Below are 14433 nucleotides of genomic sequence, written 5' to 3'. Positions count from 1 at the left end.
GCCCCTGAACGGTCAGGGGTAGCTGTATGGCCCAACACGCCTCGAGTACTTCCTGGACAGGCAACCCAGAGGTTGGTACATACAACAGGTCTGAGCGCAACGCAACCCACACCTACGAGATGGGTGCCAACACGACGGCAGTGTCTCCCTCACTCATCTTGGCTGCCAGCCTGCCTCCTCGCAGAGTCTCATCCCTGGGCAAAGTTGCCACCCCTTGCTTGCTCTGGCCCTCTCTCTGGCCGGTCCGGTCCTGCGTGGCCCAGGGCTGAGTGTTTTGTTCTGCACCCCGCCCAAGCCAAGCTTGTTTCCGACCTGATCTTGATCCTCGCACGACGCCATGAGCTCCCTGTGGCCCAATGGCCGGGCCCCTTTGGCCGAGTCAGCCATGTCCATTGCCCCCAGGAACCAACTTGAGCACATCGTCTAGAGTCTTGTTTGCTTTCCAAGCCTCTGACGCGCCGCCGCTCGGGACCTCTCTTCAACCTCAGCTGCTGGGCTGAGTTCAACCTCTGGAGCGCTCTGTCCGGGCCTCTACGGGCGGCTCTGCGACAGAACCACGAGGGCCTCCAATGTCTGGGCTCTTGGATGCCGTCCGTCGCAACTGGCACATGGTCAATGCCGAGCCCGTCCAGAAGACAGAAGCCCCCCTCAGGCTCGGCCTCATTGGCGCCAGCAGCATCGCGCCTCACTCAATCATCAACCCGGTCCGCACTCACGCCGACATTGTCGTCCATGCCGTCGCCGCCCGCGACGTCGAGAGGGCGAAGGCTTTCGCTGCGAAGCATGACATCCCCGTAGTCAAGAACTCATATCAAGGTAAGCAAGGAAGATGAAAGAGTCGCGCGCGGCAGCTCCCGAAGACCACCCAGCTCGCAGCAACCAGCATCATCGGCTCACTCACTCCATGCCAAGGCGGACAATCTGCCAGTTCCAGACTACTCGCGCTCTCTCCCCCCGTGTCCCAGGCTCAGAAGCATAGCAAGAGAGACAGACCCATGAACTAACCTGACAGCCCGCACAGACCTGTTGGACGACCCCGAGATCGACTGCGTGTACATCAGCCTGCCAAACTCGCTTCACTACGAGTGGGCACTCCGCGCCCTCAAGGCCGGCAAGCACACCCTGCTCGAGAAGCCCGGCGTCAGCAACTCGTCCGAGGCAGAGATTGTGTTCCGGCACCCTCTCCTGACGCCCTACGCGCTGCACGTCGGCCCGGCCGGCGCGGCGCAGGTCTCCACGCAGAAGAGGGACAGCCGCGGCGATATGCTGACGGGCGGTGGAGGGGCCCTGAGCGTGCCGCCCGTGCTGCTCGAGGCCATGCACACGCTGTTCCACCCGGCGTGGGCGGCGTTCATGGACTACGTCGACCCGCAGAGCGTCGCCAGCGCCCGGGTCACGGCCTACATCCCCAGCGTCGTCTTCGGCAACGACAGCAACCGCTTCCGGTTCGAGCTCGGCGGGGGGGCCCTCATGGACATTGGCGGCTACACGGCGAGCGCGCTGCTCCGCGTCTTTGGCGGCCGCCCGCCCCTCGACTGCCTCCGGTGCGACACGGAGCCGGCCCTGCTCGACCCCCGCTGCGACAAGCACTTCCGCGCCCAGTACCGCTTCCCCAACGGCGGCCTCGGCGAGATGGAGGGCCACCTGCGCGCCTCCATCGACAAGATCAAGCCCGTCGTCACCGTCACCCACCGGCCCGTCGTCGTCCCGGCAAACAATGCCGCCGCCGCCGCCGCCTCGGGCGTCGAGTACCCCATCGCCGCGGGCCACGAGATTGTCCGTGTCCGCACCGTCAAGTTCAACCGCTTCCTCATGCCCACCTTCTACCACTCCATCGAGGTTCACGACGAGTACACCTTGCAGCAACAACAACAGGTCAGCGGCAGCGGCGGCAGCGGTAGCAGCAGGAGGGCCAGCGCGGCCGCGACGCACGCCCGGCTCGCGTCCACCAGCACGCGCAGCAGCGCGGCGAGCAGCAGCAGCACCACCACCGTCCGACTCGGCAGCAGTGGGAGTAGCGGCAGAGACGGCGGGGTAGTCAAGCGGTGGAAGAAGAGCCAGACGGTGCGCGCGTACACGTTCGAGGACGCCGGCAGAGGCCAGAGGGGCGACGCGAGCTGGACCACGTACCGGTACCAGCTCGAGCAGTTTGTCAACAAGGTCCGGGGCCGCAGGCCGGGCCAGTGGTTCAGCGCGCAGGACTCGCTCGAGGTCATGCGCATGCTCGACATGGCGTACGTCACCGCCGGCTTGCCGCTGCGGCCTACCAGCAACTTCACGCTGGAAATGTGATTGGGCCACACTGCGGCGAATTGTCAAGGAGCAGGGGCAGGGGCAGGAGGAGGAGGATGGCTTGGGCGTGTGGGAGTTATAAAAAGAAAGATACCAATGTTCTGAATCCTATTTCCCATTTGCACCTGTGATATGAATTGTGTTGATGTGCATGCTTGCTCATGGTACTCGTGAATGCTCAGCCTCGACAAAAGTACTCACAAGTTCAACGGCCAAACCAGAGAGAGAGTAGTATCCTTTAAACTTGTGGTATCAATTCATGCTACTCTTTTTTCTCCCATCGCCATCTCTATGCAATTCTGGTCTATACCCCAACTCTTGAACCATTCCAAACATGTCCCATCTTCCTCACGACTAATTTCTGTTCAGTCCAGTGGGGTATCTATCATGAGCTCGGCGCAGGGGTATCCTCCTTCTCAGCCGTCGCTGCCGCGGCGAGAGCAGCCTGCTCCTCCGCATGCCCCTTCTCATAACCCTCGGTCTTCATGTCGAGCAGACCCAGGTCCTCCTCCTCCTCCTCTGTCCGCTCGTAGTCCTCCTCCGTCATCTGCGGGTCAACCTGATCCGGGTCGACGGCCTTCTGAACATAGCTCGACGCCAGCGGGTCCGTCAGGATGACGGTAAACTTCCTCTCGCCACGAATCGCCTCGTCCAGAGTGTCGAAGAACTCGGTCCACCGTGTGCGCTCCTGCCTCTCGAGCGAATCACCACCCTCGCCACCCTCAAAGATCTGGTTGTGCAGGTCGTTGCGCACCTGGGTAAGCAGGCCCTCAACCGTGGTAAAGCGGCCACCCAGTGTGCCCGGGTTGACCTGAAGGCTCAGCTCGGGGCACTCAAGCGCGCAGCTCTCGCTCTTGAGAATGTCGCGTGCTAGATCCTCCTCGCTCTCAACTCGCAGGGTGATCTTCTTGCCCAACGCAGGGATCTCGCCGCCCGTCTTGACGTCGTTGGATCGATAGCCACAGTCGTGGCAGACTGTGGACATAAGGATGACCGCCTTGAAGTGCGGGATGTCGACCATCTTCATGTTCGTCGTGCACGGGTGCATGCAGCCAGGGCAGGTCGCGGGGAAGGCATAGACCTGGTCGGGGATGATCTCTCCATCAGCACCAAGCTCGTTGCTGGGGCCAGTAGGTTCTGCAGATTCTGTGGCGCCCAGACCAAGAGCCTCATTCTGTTCTGGCGTGCGCAGGTAGTCGCGCTTCTCCCACTTGCCGACACCGTCTCTCATGTTGGGCGCAATCCAAGAGTTACCAGCCGGATCGTCGACTGACAGACGGAAAGGGAACGACTCGCCAGCGAGCATAGAACGGCCTTTGGCGATGACCTCGGCAATCTTCTCGTACACTTCAGGAGCCTGCTCCTTGCGCGCCTCTTGTCCCAGCTCGAGATCATCAACAATGCTAGAAAGGAGACCCTCGACGTTGGAGAGTTGGCCACGGCCGGGGGGGACCTCGATATCCAGCTCGATGAATTTGACGATCGCGGTGTCGGACTTGACGACTGTGCGCTCAAAGTCAGGCATGGCGGTCAACCGCAGAAGGTAGCTCGAGCCCTTGGGCTGGATCGTGCCGGCGGCCTGGATCTCGTTGTTGCTGAAGCCGCAGTGGTCGCAGGAGAAGGACATGACGATGACTTCGCGGAAGTATGGGATGGCGGTCAGAAGCATGCGGGTTGTGCCCTTAGCCGACGAGGTGAACTGTTAGTTTCGATTTCCTTGCGAATGATGATCGAGTCTGGTGACAGGAGTAGCTCACATTTTCGTGGCAGTTCATGCACAGAGACTCAATCTGCTCGACGATTCTCCCGTCATCGTCTTCGCCTTCAGGGTTCGGCGCATCACCATTCACGGCAGGAGTGCCGTTCAGCTGGCTAGCCTTATCGCCAATCTTCTGAAAGAAATCGGGCGCCAAGGTGGCCTTGTCTTCGGACGCGGACATCGTGGAGAGCGAGGCAGGGATATACTGTATGTCCGTCGCTGAATGTCGAATACCTTGCGATAATGTTCAAGAAAGTCAAGCAAGGGACTGTCGATGAGGGTATGCGATCGCAAGCTCAACGTGCTGGCGGGACTGTCGACGGTGCAATGCTTATCAACTAGGCGACATGGCGAGAAAAAAACTTTGGAGGGGCAATTTTGGGTAGCGCCGCGGGGTCGCGCGATGGTATGTCATCGGCAGGGTTCAGCGCCTAGACCGGGGATCCACAGTTGGGGAAGGCGCCGCAGCCTTCGAGAATATTCCCTGTCGGTGGGCTTGGAGATGAATGCCATTGTTGGCCGGTGACGCAGCTTCACTTTTTCATGAAGTCAGCTAAGCTCAACCCCAGGCCGGACTGGGGTGTCGACGAGCGAGACTGCTGCAGAAGAGCCTGGAGGCCCTGCTTCCGGCTCTTGGCGCGCTTCTTGCTGCTGGCGTTGACCGACGACTTTGCAGGTTCCGATGCCATGACAGGGGATGGCGCGCGGGCAGTAGCAGCAGATGTGGTCGTGGCGTTAGGCGCTAAAGCGCTCGCAGCAGAGGCGGCAGCCCTGCTGGCATGAGAAGCCGTGGCAGGCCGGCGCCTGCTGATCTTGGGGGCTGGAGGGACTGCGATGTCTGTGTAGCTCGTGCACATGGCACAGTCCAGCCGTTTCCGACCACCAGCACCATGGGACGAGGAAGAGCTGGACTGGGCCGGCTTCCTGGAGGCAGGCCCCAGGCGCGGCTTTGTACGCTTGCGGAGAGCAGCCTTGTGGGCATCGAGCCTGAGGACGTCGGCGCGGCCGGGCACCATGATGTGGCCGCAGGCGGTGCAAGCGTGCTGGCGCTGGGCATCCGAGACGACGAGGCCGGTGCTGGTCATGAGGCTGTTGCGCTGGCTCATGAGATGGGCGGAAATCTGTGGGCTGGAGGACGCGAGCAGGTGTGCGGCGTCGGTGAGGAAGACCAGGCTGGCCGGCAGGTTTTCTGTGGCGGCGGCCATGGCGAGCGAAGACGTCCTGCGCGGGAAAGGTCGGGCTAGCGGGAAATCGTATTGATGGATGCGAGATAGAGTCAAGTTGCGCCTTGGGATGAGATGCAAGCAGACGCGTTGTGCCTGCTTGGTTTGGCGATGGCAGAAAACCTTGAGGGCGGCTGGCTGGGGATCTCCAATTGCAGGCGCCCCACCACGCCTGCCAAGGGGATCCTAGGGATCAGCAGGGTCAGCAGGGCTGCAGAAACGTTGCTCCAGGGTCTTGGTTCAGTGTGCAACTCCCGACGACGCCTTCCACAGATGGGCATTATGGTTGAGCTTGTCGGCGACCTTGATCTCTTGTCCTAAAATAGATTGCCTGTCCTTACCCACCTGCCAACTGCCAGCCAAAAGCCACCCGTGCCGAGACCGTGCATGTGGTGTCATGAGCTGGTGGGACTTGAAGCGGCCGGTTCTCCCAAGAATGCCCCTTCAGCCGCAAATGCTACGTTCCAGCACCAGAGCAAAGGGTCAAATCAGGTCTCAGCCTTGTCCAGCCACTGGCTTCCTGGGTGATGCCTTCTCGAAGCTTAGGCCCGGAGACCTGCTTTCCCAAAGGCTGGCACCTCTCTGCCAAGCACGCCTCGTCTTCAGCTGTGCTGCCCTTGGTCGCGGCCAGCTCCGGTGGTGACTCTTCCGGGCACCCTCGTGCCATAGCCTGCTCCGGTTCTCTCCCGCCTTATTCCGTCCCGGCTTCTGACTGGGATTATAAGAAGAACCACCACGATGCACATGTGGTTTGGTGCAGATATCACGCATACACACCGGCATACACACGCCCAACCAAACATTGAAGAGCACCTTTAAAGACCAGCCAGATATCAATATCACTGCATTCACACCCATTAAGCAGTCCACAATGTTCAACTTCTACCTGAGCTGGGACTACATCCACTGGACTAGGCCATCCGGTCCGGTCCCGCCCCCGCCAAAGGGTCTCGAGCGGGAGTTCATCAAGACCCCCGACGGCGACATCGAGATTCTCTCCTCCATACCCTCCGACCGGAACCCCAGCTTCCCACCTGTGGTTTTCGCCCACGGCGGCATGGGCTGCGCCTGGATGTGGACTCCTTACATGCGCTATCTTGCCGCGAGGGGCATCACCAGTTATGCCATCTCCACCAGGGGCCACGGCAACTCCTGGCATCCGTCGTTCCTGCGGATGCTCTACACCGTGACCAAGCGGGACCTCGGGGACGATCTTCTCGCGGGCATCAAGGCTGTCGAGCAAAAGGAGAACTCGCAGGTCGTGCTCGTGGGCCATTCGAGCGGTGGCGGTCTGAGCCAGTTCCTGCTCAACGAGGGCGACGTCAAAGTCAAAGGGCTCGCTCTGCTGGGTGCTGTGCCTGGCACTGGGTCGTAAGTCGGCTTTTTTTTTCCCCTCCATTTTGTCACGCGTCCGAATTCTTCCCCGAGCACAGAGGGAAATTCTTCAGTACAAGAGCTTACACAAATCTCACCCCGTGCACAGCTACAAGGTCTATCTGAACTGGGCGCGCTTCGACCCTTGGTTCTCGATCCGCATGCTCATCCACGGGTGGCACTCAAACTCGCCCCTCTCCCACCCGTTCCTCGTCAGGCGGGCCTTCTTCAGCGACGACTACCCGGACGCCGACCTCCAGGAGTTCACGCGGCACCTGAACCGCTACGAGTCCTTCCTCTGGCCGCTCGGCATGCTCCTGCCCTTCACCGACCCGCGCAAGATCCTGCGCAGCATCACCGGCTGGGGCCAGTCAAGCACCAGCAGCAGCAGTGCTGAGAGGGTGCTCATCATGGCGGGCACGGGAGACAAGATGATGACGCGCGAGGTGCAGGAGAACTCGGCCAGCACGTTCCGCGCCGCGTACTCAGAGCTCGTGGCCAAGGGAGAGATCAAGGGCACGGATTCGGAGTCGGTCGTGCCCTTGAGTTCTTCTGGCTCCACGGTGGCGGCTTCTACTGGGTCAGAGCTGGACAACATAGGCCATGGCGTTCAGCTGGCTTATGTCCCTGGTGCTGGGCACCACTTGCAGAACGATACGATGTGGGAGATTGGCGCCGAGAAGCTGTTCAGATTCTTGGAGCAGCTCTGAGGGACAACCGCTGGGAGAAGAAAGAACGGAGGATTGTTAGCGCTGTCGTGTAAGATAATCATGAGCGGGCATTTTGTGGCGTTGGCGACTTGTATTAGCTTGTTCTGGATGAGATGTGTTTCTTTTTCGTATTTCCACTCATCTATTTCGCATAGACTTGTATAGTACTCCTGAGCATCATTCCGACGTCCAGAGCTAGAGGTCACGCTATGGTCGTGTAGCACCGCCATCATAGCATTTTCCAAATCAACCTCGTCCACAATTATCTGATCACTTCATGTTCCCATCCCGTGGTTGCCGTGCCTATCGCGAACCCCAGCCTCCTCCTCAATCATCACTATTCCCACCGAGACTCATCCCAGCCACAAGCTCGGCCACATCAACCCATTCCCCATCAGCCATGATCTGCGCCTTCACCTCGGTCCAGTCCAGCGGACTGGGCGGGATTTCCGAGTTCGCGAGCCATGAGCGGCTCATCGGTGGGAAAGCCGGCCTCGTGAGCACTGCAGGCATTTCTGTAGCTGTCGGCTGGCCTCCAGTCGTCTCGCGGTTTCCTGCCGCGGAGTTGTCCACAGCAGAGTCACCAGAATCGCTGTCGATAATAGGGCGTTCCAGTTTTGGTGAAGGGAGCGCGGGTGGCGGGTTCCGGAGTTGCCGACACGCGATGAGGGCCTTCCGGAGGTTTTCGAAATCGGGAAATTTCTGAAGGACTTCGATGACGCCCGCATCGTCTGAATTCCTGTCGGCTTCCACGTAGCCGCCAAGTCCGGTCCTGGGGACCGAGCCCTTGTCGTCCTCGGCGACAGGAACGTTCTCGCTGCTCTCGCCCTTCTGGTCGCTCACGTGGGTTTGGATGCTGCCCAGACCTGGCTGGCTGGCTTCTGTGCTCTGTTGCGTATTCTTCGCCTCCTCTCTTTCCGAGTCTAGTCGTTCTGCGTGGCCCTCACTAATAGCACGGGGCCGCAGCCGCCGCAACTTCACCAGCCCGTACAAATTCTTGCCCATCAGGAACTCATACACTATCCCTCCCGAGAACGTGCGAGTCATGGCGGGAGTGTACAGCGCGGTGGCAGTCTCCCGGAATATACGGGGTTTGCCGCATTGGGCGCCATACTCTGAGAAGAAAACCGGCACCGGTGTCCTAGAAAACGCTCGTTCCTGGACACAAAGCGAAGCAGGAGGTGGTTAGAATAGAACTGAAAGGAGGACTAGTCAAAGTAGAGAAGGTAGAAGGTGTTTAAACGCATGACTGGTATGGCGACTGTGAGAAGGAGGATGACTTACGAGGTGATTCCAGCCGGATATCTCGATCGAGGATTCGCCCATCCACGAGAAGTTATTAAACTGCCCGCCGCATGCACCGGATCAGCAATCCGGACAATAACAGCATGACCCCGTTTGGGGAGCAAGATGATCGAGCCGAAAAAAGACTCTCTTGTGTTGCTCACCGCGTAAAAGTCCATAGCCTCCTCCTCCGGGCCGGCGATGCAGTACTCAAACATCGGCACGCGCAGCATGGCCACATCAGGCGCCGAGTACCCCAGCGGCAAGACGCGCCTCCTCCTCCCCATCCCCGGACTTGATATTTTCTGTCTTGTCCATTGCCGCGCCTCGCCCGCGAGGGCACTGTTGCCTGCCTCGTCTCCGCGCTGATTGTCCCGCACGGCATCCTCACCGTCAAGCTCGGCATGGAGACGCATGTAGCGCTTCAGATCCCGCGTCACGGCCCGCAGGACCTGCGGCACGGCCGCCGTGGACCGGTGATCGTTGACGACCTCGTTCGCGACGACGAGTCCCAGCGTGTTGCTGTAGCGTGCCATGTCGTCCACGACGCGGAAGTAGTGCTGTAGGTTGGTTACCGTGTATGATGCGACTGGTGAGGCACGATTAATCGCGTGGCTCGGGTCGGCGATGGCCTGGTGGTTTTGGGCGCTTTAGTATTCGTTCCCAGATTGTTTTCGGGGGTTTGGGTGCAGGGCAAACGACAAGGAGTATGGCTTACAACGAGAACGTAGATTCCTGCATCAGCGAGCAGCTTCATCGCAGCATTGTGATTCTTGCTCGGATCGATCCAGTCTTTCCACCGCCGTGAAAGACAGAGTCAGCCCAGCCCAGCTATTTCGCTGCACGTCCACACGTCACAGATCTAACACACACGCCAGCCACCACCCACCCTTATGCAAAAGACAGCAACTGAGCTAGTCGCGATGTCCGCCACCGACGAAACCCGTTCAGTAGTCAGAGGTGTGCAGGGGGACTTACAAATGAACAGCACGTTGAGGTCCAGCTCCTTGAAGAGCGGCAAATAACGTTCTAGCTGCGCCAAGTTCTCGTCTGCCAGCGGGTCACGCGACCGCGGGGGCAACGATCCCGATGACGCTTTCGCCGGGCTGTTGCTGCTGCCATTTTGATTATAAAGCTGATAGACGACGCCATTGATGAGGAACTTCGGTTGGGAAATGTCAGCACATATTCGAGGTTTCCATGGGAAGAGACTGAACGATGAATCAATGCTGGTGAGAAAGCTAGTAGAGGACGACGGCGATAGAGTCGCCAATCTCGTGATTGCGCGGTCCTTTCCCGGAGGCAGCGTTGCCTGGCTGTACTCTGGAGAGCCAAAGCGTAGACTTAGACGTACCCTTGTGTCCCCGCGGTACATGTACCGCCCGCGAATAGTGATAGGCTCCATTGCAACGTTTCAAGCACGCCTCGTTCGCGATCCTTTCAGAACAGGTTTTCCCGATCTGCTCGTTTGGATTGATGCAGTTCAACTCTTCGAATGTGATTTGTCTGGAACTCGTCGTTAATCAGAGGAAGTAGCAGTCTCATCAGGGCCTCGGAGAAACCTCGGAGTCCTGCAGAGCGTTCGAGGGTAATGTGTTGAAAGTGAATGAGAAAATGGTGTTGCGACGTCCACGTTCGTCAGACAAAAGGCGTGCACACGGATAGAGACTGCGTTGCATACTTTGTAATCCACAAGACAGCAAGAACGAAATATAAAACAGGAGGACATCCTCCGGCGGGGCAGGCTGACAGCAGACATGACACCCTCCGACAAGCAGGATTATAAAACGTGGTGGTTGTCTGACAACCACTCAACATGTGCGCTAAGGACGCACGCTGTGCTGATCATTATGTCATGGCAGGGTGCCAAAGAGTGGCACCCAGACGTTGAGTGCTGCGTCCGTGCCGCTAACTTGCTTTCAGAAGCACATTTCTTTCATCAGCTGTACAAATTCAGTCGTCGGCAGATTGGCCATCAGTTTTATTTCATCTGTGGTTTTCATATTTCAATCCTGCAAATGCTTGACAACAATGTCCCGACGCCCGAAAATAGCAAGGTGCTCAAACTCGGCACAGAAATGGAAGGGTATCCGCAGTAAGGCCCGAGAAAACAGTATGTGCAAATGAAAAATAGCCCATCTGGTGCATGCCATGACTTGGCGAAGTGGCAAGTCGACACCTGGTTCGCCCGCAGCGCTCCGGAAATGCCTCGAGAAGTGAACCGTCCGTCCAAGTGAGATGAGATAACTTTTTTCCCTTTCCCGTAGCAATGACAACAAGTTGTCCGCTGGATCATCAAAAACAAAAATCATGGGGTAAAACCACGTGCGTGAGCATGGTTATGGTGGTGGTGGTGGTGCCGGGGTCCCAGGCCGACGGGCCTTAGCCGACCTTCAGGAACCTCGACAACCTGAGTCTCGCGAAGTGACTTCCCGTCTTTGTCCAGAGCCTCGGCACGGAGGAATGGGGCATTGGCAGGCCGCGTAATACAAGTCTCAAAACCCTTCTTGTGGACTATCGTCGCTGGCACATTGACGTCGGTGCGTTTGTTGCCGGAGTACTACATTTTCGTTAGTATAGTTGATCAACCACAGCATGGCATGCGCCGATTAAGACTGACCAACGCCCACAGCTTGACCTCGGTGGCACCATTCCAGCTGACACACACGAGCGAGTCTGCGACAGCAATGCTAGGGCCCCATTCTGGCGTCCCTGTCCAATTGGCCTTGTACACCCTGTACATATGGTCGCCACCGTCCTTAATGGTGCTCCACGCCGCGCTCTGGATGTTCATCAAGACCTCCCCCCGAGGCCCGTGCTCTGTAAAGGACGGCACAACACCCCATGCCAGCATAGCATGACCATTGGGCAAGAGGTGGTAACCTCCTTCGGCCCAAGCTTGCACACTATGAGGATGCCACAGCTCCGAGACCACTTGTGCGGTCATGTTGACGTAATCGAGTCTGATGCGGAGTCCACGCGAGCATCTCTCCTTGCAACCGGGCGACTCCGAATTGGGGTGCATGGCTTGGTTGTCGAACAATGTAAGTTCGGTCATGGTCTCGTCCACGAATCGTGCATTGTGCTGGAAGCCGAAGTTGGTCGCACGGCCCTCACTGAGATCCTTGAAGCTGTTGTTGACACCACCAATTTGCCACATGACGTGCCCATCCTTGCCGCTGATCAAAGCAATCATCTTCAAATGGCGGACGGAGATGAGATAATCACCCTTGGGCGTCTTTGAGATTGCGTTCATATGGAACCAGTCCCAACCACCGACGTCGTCGTAGTATTTATCGCCCAGGCTCTCCGTGATTTTGAAGTGATCCAGAGCTTTCCACGAGAAACGCAGCTCATTGGTGTAGATATCGACCTCTTGGAAGGCACATGTCTTGACCAGTCCATTTTCGGGGCCTCCCATTGAGGTGGTGTTCATCTCGATATTGTGATAGTTGTTTACGAGCGCCCCGCCGTCTGGCGTGAGCTGGAATTCGTGGTTGTCCGCGCCTGTGGGCAGTCCCACGGTTGTGATGTTGAAGGCCGACTTGTACGAGTTGTCAATCATGACGCCACCGCCGCTGGCATGGGTGGTGAAATCCTGGCCGGAGAAGAAAGTCAAGTACGGCTTGTCCTGGTACCACTGTATCTTGGCATCGTTGCCGCCATCCCAGCTGGGGTCGGCGTAGACAAGACTGAGATCGGACGCATCGAAGATCATGGGCGTCCGGCTCTGCCCTGGGATGATGGGAGCCATGAAGAGGTGTGTCTCTGGGCTGACATGATCGCGGTCAAAATGGTGGACAAACCACCGAGGGGTCTTGATCTTCAAGGTGTGGTAGGCCTGGGTGGGCCACTGGCCATAGTCGCCGCGGTTGTAGGCCTCGGCATCAGTTATCACGGCCGCGTCGGCGGCGACGTGTGTGATCTGGGCGAGAAGGAGTGACACTTGAAACAATAGCGAAGAAGGGAGCGTGGGGAGTGGCATGGCGACCATCGTGTACTAGGTCATCAGTCGCACCAGGCTTTTGGTGGCAGCCAACGGCGGGGCGGGCACGTCCAGCGAAACCGAACCAACCAACAACCAGGGGACCGAAGGCGTCAAATGGCGTGCTCGTAGGGCTGGCGCCGATCATGCAGATGGCGATGTTTGATGGTGCAGCTGGTAAAAGAACAAAGAAGAAAGACGCGATGAAGCCCCAGCGATCACGCAAGACCAAGCGTGAGACGAAATCGAGAACCGGAGAGGTATATTAACTATGGGCAACAGCAGGACAGCCCAGCGCACCTGGAAGGACCCAAGAGGGGGCCCTCTTGCCCATGGCTGAAAGTGTGAGATTTGTTGCGGAAATGGCCACTTCTGCCGCATCGCCAAGACCTGACCCCGAGCTGACTGGAGCAGCCCTCGCTGTGACGCCCCTGCTTCGCGAGCCTTGGCAGCCATGGGCCACTCTAGTGGCTTGACAGCTCCGTCAGAGACACATGGCTGGAAATGGAGGGAGGGGCGACGGGGTCAGCAAGTGTCCAGTCGATGCTTGATCTGCAAAAAGGAGTTGACATGATTTCCAAAGCGCGCCGTCCAGGTTCTGTTCACGCTTGCTTGCTTGCTTTCTTACATGCAGACAAGCGTCGTCGTGGGCCTTGGGACAGAGCGTCTCGCCTCTCGTGCCTTACGAGCACGACCATGCCCAGCAGCGTCCTAGAAATACCAGGCAGGGGGCTGCTATCTGGAGTACCTATAAAGTATGCAAAATGAGCAGCGTTTTTACGACGTGCAGCAGTGGCGCCTCCAAGGAATCATAGCATGGCTCTGACCCAGCTAGGATTCCATCCCTGTCGCTCAGTGGATGAGCCCACAGTTCATGTCTGCTCTCCCCCACCTCCAGCTTTTTGCGTGTGGGCTGTCGTCAGCCTCGACAATCTTGCTCGCCGTCAGCACTTGCAAGCATGCTTGGCGGTTTGCGCATGCTGTCAACCCAGCATCTTTAGACACATGGGCTGTCCAGGTCCGGCCTTGCTGTCGCGAGGAAACAACGCCTGCCAGAGCGATACCTGGGATATCCGTTTTGGTGGGAACTGCCAGCCTGTAACCGTTATGCTTAACGAGTGACTGGCCGCCCACTGGAACTCTAATTCCCACAGCATCCGAATGGCTATTCTCCCTCCGACGCCCCTGCCCCTGCCAAGGTAATCCCAAGTCAGCCGCTCGCTATCTAGCGCAATCCCGCAAGCGTGGCGCAGGCACCCGGCGGCTCGGAACTGATACCCTCAAATCGGGTCGCGACCTAAAATTGCATTGCAGGCGGACCTTACCGCAGCCTGATGTGCAGACAGTTCTTTCAAGAGCTGACTGCGCAGTCGTCGAGGGCTGTCTGCGCTGCAAAAGGGCAGCACCGGGATATGATAGACCGCTTGCTCACTCGAAACCACCGCGCCTGCACGTCGCCTTGGCATACGGAGCTTCGAGAGCCGACACAGCCGATGGAAGACCCAGTCGGATGCCTGCTGAGGCCCGCGCGGAGAGTTGCTGGAGCAGGGACAGGGCCATATACGTGCACCTGCTGCAGGTGACAGGGGCAAGGCGTGGAGCCCGCAGTGGACCTGTCATGCCGCTAAATTGCACTAAGATACACATGGGCAGCCCAGGCTGGAGCTCTGCCGATTCAGGCGATGTCTAGTTTAGCATCGCGCCGGTTCGGGCGGCCCAGCTAGCGAGGTGGTTCGTGCAAGCGGCTCGCCAGCCGACATGTGGCTGCTGGTGCTCCGCAACTGCTTGTGCCTACGAGGCTGGATT

At 58.5% G+C, this 14433-nt stretch overlaps 6 protein-coding genes across 6 annotated transcripts; 2 read left to right on the top strand and 4 right to left on the bottom strand.

The window, feature by feature from the left end:
• Positions 1–84: 84 nt before the first annotated feature.
• On the top strand, positions 85–2398 carry B0I36DRAFT_426507 (uncharacterized protein). The gene is made up of 2 exons (XM_046162393.1): positions 85–816; positions 1022–2398. The coding sequence occupies exons 1-2, from the start codon at positions 570–572 to the stop codon at positions 2290–2292; spliced, it is 1518 nt and encodes a 505-aa protein (XP_046017992.1). The 5' UTR covers positions 85–569; the 3' UTR covers positions 2293–2398.
• Positions 2399–2677: 279 nt separating this feature from the next.
• Positions 2678–4232, bottom strand: B0I36DRAFT_234305 (ZPR1 zinc-finger domain-containing protein; the record flags this gene model as incomplete). The annotated part of the gene is made up of 2 exons (XM_046149294.1): positions 2678–3973; positions 4050–4232. 2 exons carry the CDS (start codon positions 4230–4232, stop codon positions 2678–2680), a joined length of 1479 nt encoding a protein of 492 aa, XP_046017991.1.
• A 352-nt stretch (positions 4233–4584) lies between these two features.
• On the bottom strand, positions 4585–5256 carry B0I36DRAFT_357308 (uncharacterized protein; the record flags this gene model as incomplete). Its single annotated transcript, XM_046157780.1, has 1 exon — positions 4585–5256. The coding sequence occupies one exon, from the start codon at positions 5254–5256 to the stop codon at positions 4585–4587; it is 672 nt and encodes a 223-aa protein (XP_046017990.1).
• Positions 5257–6145: 889 nt separating this feature from the next.
• Positions 6146–7358, top strand: B0I36DRAFT_357307 (Alpha/Beta hydrolase protein; the record flags this gene model as incomplete). Its single annotated transcript, XM_046157779.1, has 2 exons — positions 6146–6645; positions 6758–7358. 2 exons carry the CDS (start codon positions 6146–6148, stop codon positions 7356–7358), a joined length of 1101 nt encoding a protein of 366 aa, XP_046017989.1.
• A 163-nt stretch (positions 7359–7521) lies between these two features.
• On the bottom strand, positions 7522–9744 carry B0I36DRAFT_3596 (Glucanosyltransferase-domain-containing protein). Its single transcript, XM_046158163.1, has 5 exons — positions 9621–9744; positions 9361–9434; positions 8807–9274; positions 8643–8702; positions 7522–8516 (listed from the first exon to the last, which is right to left on the bottom strand). Exons 2-5 carry the CDS (start codon positions 9397–9399, stop codon positions 7686–7688), a joined length of 1398 nt encoding a protein of 465 aa, XP_046017988.1. The 5' UTR covers positions 9400–9434; positions 9621–9744; the 3' UTR covers positions 7522–7685.
• Positions 9745–10950: 1206 nt separating this feature from the next.
• Positions 10951–12627, bottom strand: B0I36DRAFT_234506 (ASST-domain-containing protein; the record flags this gene model as incomplete). Its single annotated transcript, XM_046149322.1, has 2 exons — positions 10951–11202; positions 11263–12627. The coding sequence occupies 2 exons, from the start codon at positions 12625–12627 to the stop codon at positions 10951–10953; spliced, it is 1617 nt and encodes a 538-aa protein (XP_046017987.1).
• Positions 12628–14433: the final 1806 nt, after the last annotated feature.

Source organism: Microdochium trichocladiopsis, assembly GCF_020744255.1.
Source record: "Microdochium trichocladiopsis strain MPI-CAGE-CH-0230 chromosome Unknown B0I36scaffold_1, whole genome shotgun sequence".
NCBI classification, from domain to species: domain Eukaryota; kingdom Fungi; phylum Ascomycota; class Sordariomycetes; order Xylariales; family Microdochiaceae; genus Microdochium; species Microdochium trichocladiopsis.
The sequence above is the reverse complement of the archived record's forward strand: the minus strand, read 5'-3'. Positions and strand labels throughout refer to the sequence as shown.

What these genes read in the sequence shown, in the direction of transcription:
- B0I36DRAFT_426507 (XM_046162393.1), top strand. Translation starts at nt 570, where the DNA reads ATGTCTGGGCTCTTGGATGCCGTCCGTCGCAACTGGCACATGGTCAAT. An exon ending in AGTCAAGAACTCATATCAAG is followed by an intron (nt 817 to 1,021) that starts GTAAGCAAGGAA and finishes CAGCCCGCACAG; the next exon opens with ACCTGTTGGACGACCCCGAG.
- B0I36DRAFT_3596 (XM_046158163.1), bottom strand. Translation starts at nt 9,399, where the DNA reads ATGAAGCTGCTCGCTGATGCAGGAATCTACGTTCTCGTT. An exon ending in CAGGAATCTACGTTCTCGTT is followed by an intron (nt 9,275 to 9,360) that starts GTAAGCCATACT and finishes CAAAACCACCAG; the next exon opens with GCCATCGCCGACCCGAGCCA. An exon ending in AGGCTATGGACTTTTACGCG is followed by an intron (nt 8,703 to 8,806) that starts GTGAGCAACACA and finishes TGCGGCGGGCAG; the next exon opens with TTTAATAACTTCTCGTGGAT.